At 50.3% G+C, this 12,528-nt stretch overlaps 1 protein-coding gene across 6 annotated transcripts in view; it reads right to left on the bottom strand.

Annotated features, from left to right (window-relative positions):
- DCTN1 (dynactin subunit 1) overlaps positions 1-12,512 on the bottom strand; it is a 28,806-nt gene extending 16,294 nt beyond the window's left edge. For 3 of the 6 annotated variants that reach the window (XM_040993668.1, XM_040993669.1, XM_040993671.1), the window contains exon 1: positions 12,440-12,512. Coding sequence is in view for 3 of the 6 variants with exons in the window: in XM_040993666.1 (XP_040849600.1) it covers positions 1,622-1,654 (33 nt within the window). In the remaining 3 variants the exon portion in view is untranslated. Of the gene's footprint in view, positions 1-1,621; positions 1,927-12,439 lie in introns of those variants that run through there. The other 3 variants (XM_040993666.1, XM_040993667.1, XM_040993670.1) reach the window with 1 other exon arrangement.
- Positions 12,513-12,528: the final 16 nt, after the last annotated feature.

Genomic DNA, 12,528 nt, shown 5'->3' with positions numbered 1-12,528 from the left:
AGCCATTTGGGGAGTGAACCAGCGGATAGAAGATCTTTCTGTCTCTCCTTCTCTCTGTAAAATCTGTTTTTCCAATTAAAAAAATAAATCTTTTTTTTTTTTATGTCAACAGTGTGTTTGAAGATGCCTCCAAATTCTTTTTGGAAACTTCTAGAAATGCTAAGCTTGTATTTTAATTTTCCAACATTTAGAATTTGCTGAGGCAATGTCACCACACATGGCTATTTGCTCAAGAGCACTGTCCTCAAGGCAGAGAATGAAATGCAAATAACTCTGGGTAGACCAGGCTCCCCTCAACCCACAGCCCTGACTTAGGAGCCTGAAATGGAAAGCCAGAATTCAGTGCGGGACCATACTGGCTTCTGCTGCCCTGTCCACCATCACCCATCCTCCCTGCAGTTCACCTGGCTCTTTCCCTGCCTCCTTCCAGGCCCTAGGGTTATCACAGTTCTTTCTGACCTGACTCTTCTCCCCTCCATCCTCATACCCACCATACCACTCCACATGCCTTACTGAAGCCATTCAGCCACCCACCTCCCTTCTTCCTGCCCTGCATCCTGTTCTGTCACCCCTCAGTCCTCAAGCTCTGCAAATCCTTCCCACATGCTAAGAAAGAAAGAGAGAAAAAGAAGAAAAGGCACACAGGACTAGTAAAGTAGATGCCTCTGAGTTATCCCTCATTCTGTCCCAAACCCTGCGTGGTGGTCCGAGTGGATGGCTTATCAGAGCAAACACTGTCCTTAGGTAACTCCCAGCTTCTGACACACCCCAGGCAACAGACCATGGCATGAAACTTGGTCCCAAATCAGCCCACAGTTTAGAAGAAAATCACACCTCACCTATTTTTAGTAAGAGCACCTCCATGAACCAAAGGCCTTGCAGGAAACAGATGAACAGAGGAGAAACAAGCAACACCCCAGTCCTACTGATTCCACAGAATTCCCTCCAAACACCCCCTCCCATCACTCGGCTTCAGGAAGAACCCAGCCAGAGTCAAGGAAGAGCGAAGACACTCCCCAGGCTGTCCCTCCCCAACTCCCACCCCAAAAGGTTGCACAGGTATGTGAAGATACTGCTCCCAGGAGCTCTGGGAATCCCAGATCAAGCACACCTGCAACAGCAGGCTGGCTCTCATGGACCTGACAATGACATCAGTATTACACTCAAACTCCGAGACATCCCCTACCCCCACCCCCGTGACGAGCTTCCTAGAACTAGGCAGATACAACAGACTACAGAGGGTACAGATCCAATCTCGCAGAGAAAGCAGGTGACGAGCAACAAAGCAGCTCCAAAAGCAGGCCTCAGTGCAGGGCCTTGCTGACCCTCCAGCCCCATTCTGCATGCCCACCACAACCTGCCCATCTTCAGGAAGCCCTGGCCTGAGCCAAGTGGGGTCCCAAGTCAGGCCTTGCTGGTCGCCATCCAAGGCCCAATCCGGGAGAGGAAGCTGGCCCAGCTCACCCACAACTGGGCCTTGGGGGTTCCCTGCAAACACTCTCTCTGAGTGCCCCAGCTGAGTTCCAGCCCATCTCCCCACCCCCCACAGCAACAATGTCCACAGGCACCCGGGCCTTCCCCAGCAGCCCTCCCAGGGCCACCCCAGATCAGGGCCACTTACCCGGCTATACACGTGCCTCCTGCTCTGGGCCATGTTGCCCACCCAGCCTTGGCCCCCTCCTCCAGCTGGCCAAAGACAGAGAGAAAAAGCAGGAACCTAGGCAGGAGAGTCAGGGCGCCGGGCCCTCATGGACAGACACAGGAGCCATGAGGCATGGCCTTCCCCGAGCCAGGGGCCTGTCGAGGCTGCCTGGTAGGGGAGGGAGGGGGCGGTGATGGGGACTGAGGATCAAGTCCCCCTGCTGCCCGAGGACTCCTGAACCCACAGACACTGAATCCTGCTTGCCAGCTGATGAGACTCACTCTGCGCTAGTGCTGCTCTAGACTTGTCAGGCTCTGTGCTCGCCTCTGGGTCCTAGTGCCCCCCTGCTTCACCTGAGCCAGACAAGAAAGGCAGGGCCCACCAGCTGGGCCCACAGGACACATTCTCATTGACAGTTCCTCTTAGCTTACAACCTCTCACTTCACTGCCCACCTGCTTCCAGGGCATGAGGCCTCAGCAGGCCCACAAGCATCAAGTGACACTACAAAATGATCAGCTGTCCAGGGCCTCCACAAATAAGGGTCTCTGGCCTCCCTTTCTGGGGCCCTTCCCTCCCTCTCAGGAGTCAAGTCTATGAGATAAGCATCTGAATTTCAGGGGCCAGGGGAGCCAGGTTCTGCTCTCAATAAACAACCAAGAAAGGACAGTAACGGAGGTAAGCAAATGCACACAGGAAAGCAGGTCAGACTCCACTGGACCCCCTTGCTGGCTAAGGTACCCCAGTCACTCCTCCTTTCCAGCTGTTACAGGGGACCAGGCTCTGGACCCCAAGAGGACAAGCTACAGTCAGGAAATTTCCCCTTGGAGCACAAGGCCCAGGCCAGCTTAACCACCTGTCCTTGATACTTCTGGCCCTGCCTTCTAGCTTCTCAGGCCCAATGAGACCATTTTCTATAATTCTGTATTTCACAAAGTTCCAACATTACTTTTATGATTTTTTTTTAAATTTAATGAGGGGCTGGTGTTCCATAATACATTAAGCCACCACCTGCAGAGCCATTACCCCAAATGGATGCTGGCTCAAGTCCCAGGTGCTCTACTTTCAAATCAGCTTCCTGCTAGTGTGCCTGTGAAAACAGCAGAAAATGGTCCAAGTGCATAGGCCCCTGCAGGTAGGAGCCCTGGATGAAGCTCTAGGTTCCAGGCCTCCTGGCCTGGCCTGGCCTGGCCTGGCCCAGCCCTAACTATTGCAGTCATTTAAAAAGCAAACCAGTGGATGAAGCTCTTGTTCTCTCCTCTCCCTCTGTAACTACACCTTTCAAATAAATTGGATGAAGATTGTTCTCTCTCCCTCTCTCTGTAACTATTCCTTTCAAATAATTTTTTAATTAATGAGATTATAAATTCAGGTGACAGGTCTCCAAGGAGTTATGTATCAATATCACTTACTCATTTAAGCTGTCTGTCTGGAGCTAGGAACCAAGAGGCAGAGCTGTTGCTCCCTGTGCAACCACCAAGGTTAAGGCTGACTGGGTCTGACCAGCTCCACTGGCCTCAGGGTGCCAAGTCTTACACTCCCTGAGCCTGGGGCTATCTGTCCTCTCTGTACTGAGTTTCCTCCTCTGGCTTCCCCCATTGCACCCCCTTTCCAAGGCAGACCAAGGAGCCAAATGATGATAGGCAACAGGCAGAAACAGGGTAACGATACACCTCTCCTTAATTTCAGTGCTGGTCAGACTCCCCAGGAAGCCATTTCTTTCCTCCCCACTAGCCCCCATGTTGCCCCCATCCTCTCTCCTCAGGTGGGTAGGCCCATGCAGGTCCTCAAAGCATGGACCTCAGATACCCAGAGCCCTGTGGAGTCTACAGAGCACCCTAGTCAACAGCACCTCCCAGTACCACGGTGAGGAGTACTGCTTCTTGACTCCCACTGCTTTCCTGGCTTAGCACCAAGAAACAATTGCACAGTTGCCTCGATGTTTTCATCTGTCAATTGGGAATAACAAAAGAACGCATCTCCAAAAAGTGCTGCGGTGATTAGCTGAGATAACCCATGGAAAACAGTGCTCAGGAAAACTTAGCTAACAAAAGCAGCATCATCACCAGATCGGCCTAAACTGGCTTTTAGAATAACCCCACAGATAGGTAGGCCATGCAGACACTGACCAGGCGAGCAAGGCTTAACGAGCTCAGCAATTCCCCTCAAGTTACACAGGAGTAGGGCCAAAACTGGAACCAAAATCCGACCACCTGCGTTTTCTACTACACCCCACTATTCTCACACACACCTCTAATCTTCCAAAGCCAAGCTCTTCTAGATCACATTTCCTTTAAAAATTCAGGAGAGTTCAGACCTAAGAAACATACGCCTCAATTTTCTAGCCACAAAGGCACATAGTCACCTAACATCTTAGAAACTATTTACCTTCCTGTAAAATGGGACTAACACTTGCCACGTCTATATTAGTGTTATATAGCTTAAAAAGATAAAAGCACTGAAGCTATAAAAGTACAAAAGTTATCTGACATACTAAAAGCATCTTAAAAGTATCTGTACAATAATTTTAAAGTTGCATTTATTTTTTAAAAAGATTTATTGATTTTTATTGGAAAGGTGGATAGACAAAGAGAAGGAGAGATAGAGAGGAAGATATTCCGTTTGATGATTCACTCCCCAAACGGCCGCAACGGCTAGAGCTGAGCCAATCCCAAGCCAGGAGCTCTTCCTCGTCTCCCACGAAGGTGCAGGGTCCCAAGGCTTTGGGCCATCCTCAACTGCTTTCCCAGGCCACAAGCAGGGAGCTGGATGGGAAGCAGGGCCACCAGGATTAGAACCGCTGACCATATGGGATCCTGGCGCATACAAGGTGAGGAATTTAACCACTACACTATCGCCCCGGGCCCAGTTGTGTTCACTTTATTTGAAAGACAGAGAGAGACAGAGAAGGAAAACAGATTCTACATCTGCTCACTCACTGCCCACATGGGTTTGGCCAGGCAAAACCAAAGCGAGGAGCAAGTGAATCCAATGACCCAAATATTTGAATCACCATCATTAGCAGGAAGCTGTTTCGGAAGTACAGGATCTAGAACTTAAATAAGGACTCTGATATGGGACGAGTGAACAGCAACTTAACCACTATGTTAAATGCCCAAACCTAGACAATAAATATTAACGCAATTGTAGAAAGCCCAAAAGTACTAGCTATGCCTTAAATTAGGGAGCGTTTTTTTCTTTTTTCTATGTTGAGACGAAAGATCTACCTAGATGTTTAAGTTGTAAGTCCACTAAGTAGGAACAGAAATAATTTGGATTGACGAGGGAACATTATAAGACTAGCTTAACTGAAGTGAAGAATTCAGGATGAGTTCTTCTACAAAACTGTAGCCCTCCACAGTCCACAACTTTTCTTCTTTATGATCACTCTTAGCAACTGGAGTCAGGTTTTTACTGAATAAATCAACACACTGAGCTGTACTACAAAAGGTGAGTATGGGCAGGAAGCGAGCTTCACATGAGGCAGAGGCAGCTGGACTTGACCCATCCCCACAGGATGGTCTCGGTCCTGGCCAGCAGAAGGACACAGTGAAACTGTTTTAGGAGCATCAAACCAGTGCCACTTGCCGGATGCAGTGGAGGCCGGAGCAGCTTGGCCCAGGCAGGCATTACAGCCAAGAGGAGTACCAGTCATCACCAAGGAGTAAGGAGGGCCAGAGACAAGAGCCTCAGAGAGAAAAGAACCGGCTGACTCAGACACAGCACCAAGGAGCTCTGAGAACGATGAGATGCAAAGCCAGTAAGCCCTGGCCCTCCTTGTTCCTCACCTATATGTTGCCATGCAAGAGATTTAATTTTTCTGAGCTTCAGTTACCTCATTTGTTTAAAAAAAAAAAAAAAAGGAAATAGTGCTATCTCATGGGGATGCTGGAATAGTTCAACATAATTTAGTGAAACACTCAGCACAATGCCTGGCACAAATCTGCACTGAACAAATTGTAAACGTTGTCTTCCTCATTACTGTGAAGGTGCATCAACGATGACTCACACATAATTGGAACTCAAATGTTATGAGAATGAATGGAAGAACGGATAAACGCATGAAATTAGTAAAGGAGTAAGCAGTTCAAGTGAGGGAAGAATGATCATTGAAATTATTAACAAAATTCAGAAAATGGGAAGGGAAATTGTGCATTCAGGAGAAAGAACATCGGTCCTCGGGTCCTCTGGCTGGGGGGAACAAATTTAACTGCAAACATTGCAGTAGGTTTCACTCTCCTTCAAAAATGAATTTGCAATACGACCAAAACAGATTCCATGATCTCCATTCTGTGAGACAACTGAATCTCAGTAGAACAATGTCTTGTAACCAAAACACGGCAGGGACACACCTGGCTGGCTGCACAGCCATGGGCTCTTTCCCCACTGTGACTGGGACCTACTCCATACCCCACAGGGCAATCCTGAATCACACAGCCAGTGAGGAAGCAGTCCGTGGATTTCTAATCTACTTTTCTTCCTGATGCTATTAAGTGATGTTAAAATATTTAGGAAAAGGGGAAGAGGAGAGGGGGAAAAAAAAACCTCTGTGGATGGAAATGTACTAAGAGTCTCGGGAAAATTTTCAGGAAAAGACAGGAAAGTAAGTAGCTTTGTGGGAGTTAAGGAGGAACAAGAGAGGAGGAAATGCTCTCTTCCTCATCTACCTTGCCTTCCCTGGAACCCCCAACATCCTCTGACACCACCAGACTCCACTTCTGTGCTAAGTCAACTGTTGCCACTCCCAGCAGGGCTGATCTGAAACCCAATCTGACAGTACAGCACCCCCGAGTATCTCTGACAGCATTAGAAAGGAAGAAATAAGATGGACATAAGTCCCTCAGGCTTACTGAGTTGGGGGAGGGGGGAACCTAGAAGCCTAGAAAACTGGATTCCAAACACCTCCCAGGAACCTAGCAGGTTCATACCACACACACATAACACACACACAGAGCCTTTTACTCCTGGTCCTACTCCTGTATCTGCCTCACAGATCTCATACAGACAGGCCTACATCCTAAAAAGACTTCCCCCACCTCTCCCACAGTGTTGGACTGCCCAAGCGCTCCTCAGGTACCCACAGGCTCACCTTCACAGGCCCTCACCAAAGTCAGGAAGGAAAGCTACACAACACACCTCCTTTATTGCAATAAAGGAACTTCTTCCGGAAGGCAAGGGCCACTTCAGTCCTGTACTTAAGAACTGCAATCTCCCAAGAGTAGCAGGGATCCCCACTTTGCTCTTTCCATTTCCTACTGGTTCCTCTCCCGAATCAACCAGCAAGTTCCTGGCACTAGGACCCTGCAGACGAGGCAGCCCGAGCCTGCGCTCTAACGAGAGAGATGCACCATTTCCCAACTTCAGCAAAAACCAAAGCAGCCAACAAAGCCACAGGCACCCAGCGGTGCTGGGCTCTGCCTGTGGGCAGCTCGCTGGCCACTCCCCAGAAACAGATCCATTCTGTCCTTTCTCTTTTCAAACTTACGACATCATCTGATTATAATGGAAATCAATTTCCTCAAGCCACCACGCAAAGGCGTATCCATGGCAACCTCTTGAGGAAGGACACGGATGCTTCACTGACTGCAGCAGGAAAAGGTAAGTCTGTTTCTCTTGCCTCCTCCACCATTCTCCCCTTTCACTCAAGTCAGGTGTGCACCTTACCTTCAAATTGTCACATCAACTCAGAAAACACATAGGTGAGTTAATAATTGTTATTAATCCCATTGTCACACCTGGCCACAGGCATGCTTCATTTCACAACTAAGTGGTAGGAATAAAATCTTTCCTGGGCTGTAGGGATGCTAACAGAGCTCTTTGTCATAAGGGACACGGTTTTCAGGCTGCAAAACCTGATGCTGTCAGTCATTTGTCTTTCTCCCCAAGTGAGCGCAACGGTTGATGCTATGCCGATCCGAAGCCAGGAGCCTCTTCCGGGTCTCCCGCGCGGGTGCAGGGTCCCAAAGCTTTGGGCTGTCCTGGACTGCTTTCCCAGGACACAAGTGGGGAGGGTGGGAAGTGGGGCGGCCGGGATTAGAACTGGCGTCCATATGGGATCCCGGGCGTGCAAGGCGAGGACCTTAACCACTTGCACCACCGAGCCGGGCCCCATTTGTCTTTCTATTCTGAGTGCTAGAAAAGCACTCCAGAGGTTCAGTTCCCCTGTTAGGGCAGCAGTACTGACTCCAGGGCCCTGCCCACTTGGGCCATCACCATGTTCAAGCAGAGCATGACAGAACTCCCTTGTTAGCAAAGCCTAGATTCTAGCCCCTTAAGGGCCAGTGACTGCGAGCTGGAAACAAAGTTCTGCCTCAGCAGAAGGAATCCCATTTCTACAGAGGCAAAGGCTTCATTCAACATAAATGAAGAATGGCTAAAAAGCAGCTGGCATGAAGCACCTTGTAAGTGCCAGGCATTATTACTGTGAGCCAGACCAAGGACAACCTCGAGCATAGTGTTTCAGCGCGGAGAACCCTTAACGTTCTTGGACTTTCTCTCAGTTCTGCTCTCGCCCCTCCCTATGAGGAGCGGTTTCAAGTTTCCTTTACCAAGCCCACTGCAGCGCCCTCCATCCCTCAGCCAATGATCCTGCCTGGCAAGAAAACTAAGACTAGGAGGTAGAACTCCTTTGCAAATCTGGATACACCTGCTTCTATCACTGCCTCTTCTTCCCTCCACCAACCTTTCTCTAAGAAAATGGTGTCTCCTTTTCAAAGTCACTGCTTCCACCCTCTAATTAGCAACCGTCTCTTCCTCTTGTGCTACCAGCTATACCACTTCTGTTGGTTCTTTCACATCACCAGGAAACTCAGGCTCCAGATTCTTCCATTCTAGAGAAAACTATCCGTACTCCCTGCTGCTGCTTCTCCAAGCTGTCACCGTGCCAGCCCTACTACCCGGAGAACACCCTCCCTCTCCTCAATCCCCACCCGCTCCTCATTCCACTGCAATCTCACTCCCATCCCTAGCACTCTACTGCAGCTGCTCACATAAGAGAAGGGGCCTGAGGAGCACAGGTCGAACTACCCAATCTCACGGTGCATCTGCCAACTTCCCGCTCTTTGAACTCCCTAGAGCAACTAAAACTGCTGATCTTCCTGAAGTCTTCTCCTTTCCCAGCTTCCTGAGTAACGTTACCTTTAACATTGCACACCAACCTTTCTCGCCTCCTCTGTCATCTCCAGCCTTGTATCATCATGGCTGGGTGAGTACATCCTTTCCTACCACATCAACTCCCACTTAGCACCCACAGGCATAGACTGACCTCGGCGCCTCAGACCCCCGTTCAGAACCCCGTCTCTACCTGTCTGCTGAATGCACAGCACAGATCCCTCATTCCACTGTGTTCCAAAATACACTTGGCATCTTTCTTGCTCCCTTTGCTACCCACTCAAAATAGAAAATGAGTCATCCCTAACAACTCCTCCTCTCTTGTTCTCAACAACTGTCAAACACTACATCAGGTTAGCTCTGTCTCTATTGTCTGTCTCAGACTTGGGTCCCCCTCCATCCCCAATGACCTAACCCTTGGTAAAGCCCTAACTCATGCCTTGGTTACTCTAAGAATCTCCTGATGCCCCTGATCCAGGTAGGTTCACCTTCCTTCAGACCAGTTCCACAAGTAGCTTCCCAAAGTGCAATCATGTCACCTTCCTAAACCCTCCAGTAGCATCCCTGACCTACAATACCAAATCTTCTTCTGGGCACTTTATTAGGAGCTATTAAAATCCATGGAAGGTTTAGCTTCCACCTGCAAAGCTAGCATCCCATATGGGTACCATGCGTGGCTGCTCCACTTCTAATGCAGCTCTCTGCTAATGTGCCTGGGAAAGCAGTGGAGGATAAAGAGCTTGGGCTACTGTACCCACTGTATCTGGATGAAGCTCCAGGCTTCAGACTGCCCCAGTCCCGGCAACCATAACCATTTTGAGAATGAAAAAATGGACAGTAGATGTGTGTGTGTGTGTAACTCTGCCTTTCAAATAAATAAATCTTAAAAAATATTTTTTTATTGGAAAGTCAGATTTACAGAGAAGAAGATACAGAAAGCTCTTTTGTTGGTTGGTTCACTCCCCAAGTAGACATGACGGCCAATGCTGAGCCAATCTGAAGCCAGAAGCCAGGAGCTTCTTCCAAGTCTCCCACATGGTGCAGGGTCCCAAGGCCTTAGGCCATCCACCACCACTTTCTCAGGCCACAAGCAGGGAGCTGGTAGGGAAGAGGAGCAGCCAGGATATGAACCAGCACCCATATGGGATCCCAACTATGCAAGGTGAGGACTTTAGCTACTAGGCTACCATGCCAGGCCCGCAAATAAATTAAAAAGTAAAATGAAAAAGAAAGAAAATAAATTAACAGTGAGTGCAGAGACAGAGTGCCAGGTCCTCTGAAATTTGGTACAAATGGTAAATCTCAAGCTCTTGTTTGCAGAGTGAAAAATAACCAGCTCCCAGGGAAGTGCAGACCTCCCAGGGAACCCCAAGTGGGGCTGTGGGATCAGCAGGGGCCCATGCTCTGCTACACTGAAACTCCTGGGAAATCTGGGGGTCCCTAGGGGGCTGTCCACTGGCCAAGTTCAATTGGTACCAGCCTGAATTTCAAAGGAAGAGTGATGGAAGCCAGAGGCAAACTTTTCCTGACGGCAAGGGCCTTAGGGCAGCTGTGGGTCAGGCCATCCCTCAGCTCCTGCCTCTTTGGGGGACACTAAGGGCCCAGCTCCCACTGCCTCTGGAGGGCTATCCCAAGTCCTCCAGCACCACCTAGCTGCTACAAACAAGTCAAGCAACCTGGCAATCATCTCACAATCTTTCCCAACTTGTAACTCCAGGCATCAACAGAACAAAACCTAGAGTCGCATTCGTTGACAGTATTCCCCCATCTGCTTTGAATCCTCAACAACCTCTCCTTCGTACTGTCACATCCAGTCAGACCCAACTTGTCAATTCTTCCTTAATGCTACCTCTTGCTCCCCTTCTTTCTCCTCACTGCCACTCTCACCACTTTGCTCTGGCCTTTTTGACAGTTTTGAGCACTGAGGTGCATTATTCACCCTCTTCCGGGACTCATCTCTCAAACACCTAACTGCTACTCAGTCTACCTCCCAGGGAGATGAGAGCACTCCTGTGACAAGTTCTCTAATCTGAAGAGTATTAGGAACAAAGCCAAGGCATTACTGTTGTCATCGACCTAAGTCCGCTACTCCTGACATGTGAAGCCAGTCTGTCTCCTTCCCCACTTCCAAGCCCCTTAGATGCCAGTGACACAAACACAGCCTCTAAAACACTGCTCTGTGCATACACTCCTCTGCCCGACATCTTCATTGGCTGTCATCAACATCCTGGGTCTGACACAGGCTGGCTGCTTTCTCCAGCCTGGCGAGCCACACCCACCCTACAGGCACCCTCTACAGGGTCAGGATACTGCAAGCCAAAAAAAAAAGTGAAGAAAGCATGATTTTGGAGACAGTGTGGTAACAAAGTGAAAGTCAACTTCATAAAGAGATGACACTTCTTGTCTCCCTGTGTGATTCTGAGACATAACCTAGGACCAACAGAGAAGGGACAGAGAGGTATTGAGCCACACACAGGAACTCCTTCCTGGAACAGTCCAAGAATAAAGCAATATGCTGAACATAGCTAATTCTACGTGACTGGGAACGTCCAAAAGAAACTACCAAAAGGATCCAAATGACAAGAATATTTTCAGATGGAATTGAACCATCACAAGGATGGCTGAGCTAGAGCTACCACACCACGGTTCCGCAACGAGCCTTGGAATCTGTCTAGCCTGGACTTACTCAAGAGGCCTGGAGAGATGAAGGGACTTGAGCAAGGCCACCAACGGTTTGTTCTGGGCAGCAGGGAGCGGAACACCATCTCTCAGCCCAGTGACCTACAGCCATCCTGCTAAGGGGTCTGGTGTGCCCACCTCACCCCCCCCCCGCAGGAAAAGCATCACCTTAACGCTAACCCGGCCGCAGTGCAGAACCCACAGCTGAATTCTAATAAGGGCCCATTAAATGTAAACACCACCAGCATTCGAAAGGCAACGACCTTCTGTGTCCCTTCCCAACCTCGAGTTCCTAAGTCGGAGGTGCATTTCTCAGCACCCCGGGAAAGCAGTTACTTCTCAGCAGAATTTGGACACATCCAAGCCACATCCTCGGTGGGAGACTTAAGTCAGTATCGTCAGCATGCTGGAGGCCAGAAAACACTCGGGCAATTGGAAAACTCCAACAGATCTGAGGACACCTGCTATCTCTTTCGACACCCCACAGGTACAGGTACAACATGCCTGCTTATAGGGTCGGCAGACCCAGGGCTGGAAAGATACACATAACACACACACACATACACCGAGCTCACATCCAGACGCCCAAGCTCGAGTTAGCTCTCTAGGAATGTTTTCTGCTTGTTTGTTTGTATTGTTTTCCGTGTGACAAGTTTCTCGGCCAAGTGCTCACAGGGAACCCCGCGGCTCGGCGTGGAACTCAGGGTGGCGGCGGCCGCTCCCAGCTCAACAGGGAGAGCCGTGCAGCTGTGGAGGGACCGCGGGTCACCGTGCCAGGCTGAGGGGCGCAGGTGGGGCGGACGAGCCCGGGCTCCAACCCTGCCGGTGAAACCCCCGACCTGGGCGGACGCCCACCCCTGCCTCGGCCCAGCCCCGCCAGCCCCCGCCCCGCACGCCGGGGTACCACACCGCGCCGCGGCCCAGCGACGGGCTCCGTCCCGCCGCCCGCAGCTTCTCGAACACTCGACGGGCGGCGGAGCCGGCGGCTGGCGGGGTCTGCGCCTCCGTACCTGTCCTGTCAGGGGCTCCGCGCCCGGCTCGGGCCACACCGGCGACCGACGCCCAGGACCCAGCGGGGCCCGCCCCGCCTGCCTGGGCT

The sequence above is a fragment of the Ochotona curzoniae genome, unplaced genomic scaffold, assembly GCF_017591425.1.
Source record: "Ochotona curzoniae isolate NIBS_2020 unplaced genomic scaffold, NIBS_Ocur_1.0 contig_883, whole genome shotgun sequence".
Classification (NCBI taxonomy): Eukaryota; Metazoa; Chordata; class Mammalia; order Lagomorpha; family Ochotonidae; genus Ochotona; species Ochotona curzoniae.
This window is presented reverse-complemented; position numbering and strand designations above follow the sequence as displayed.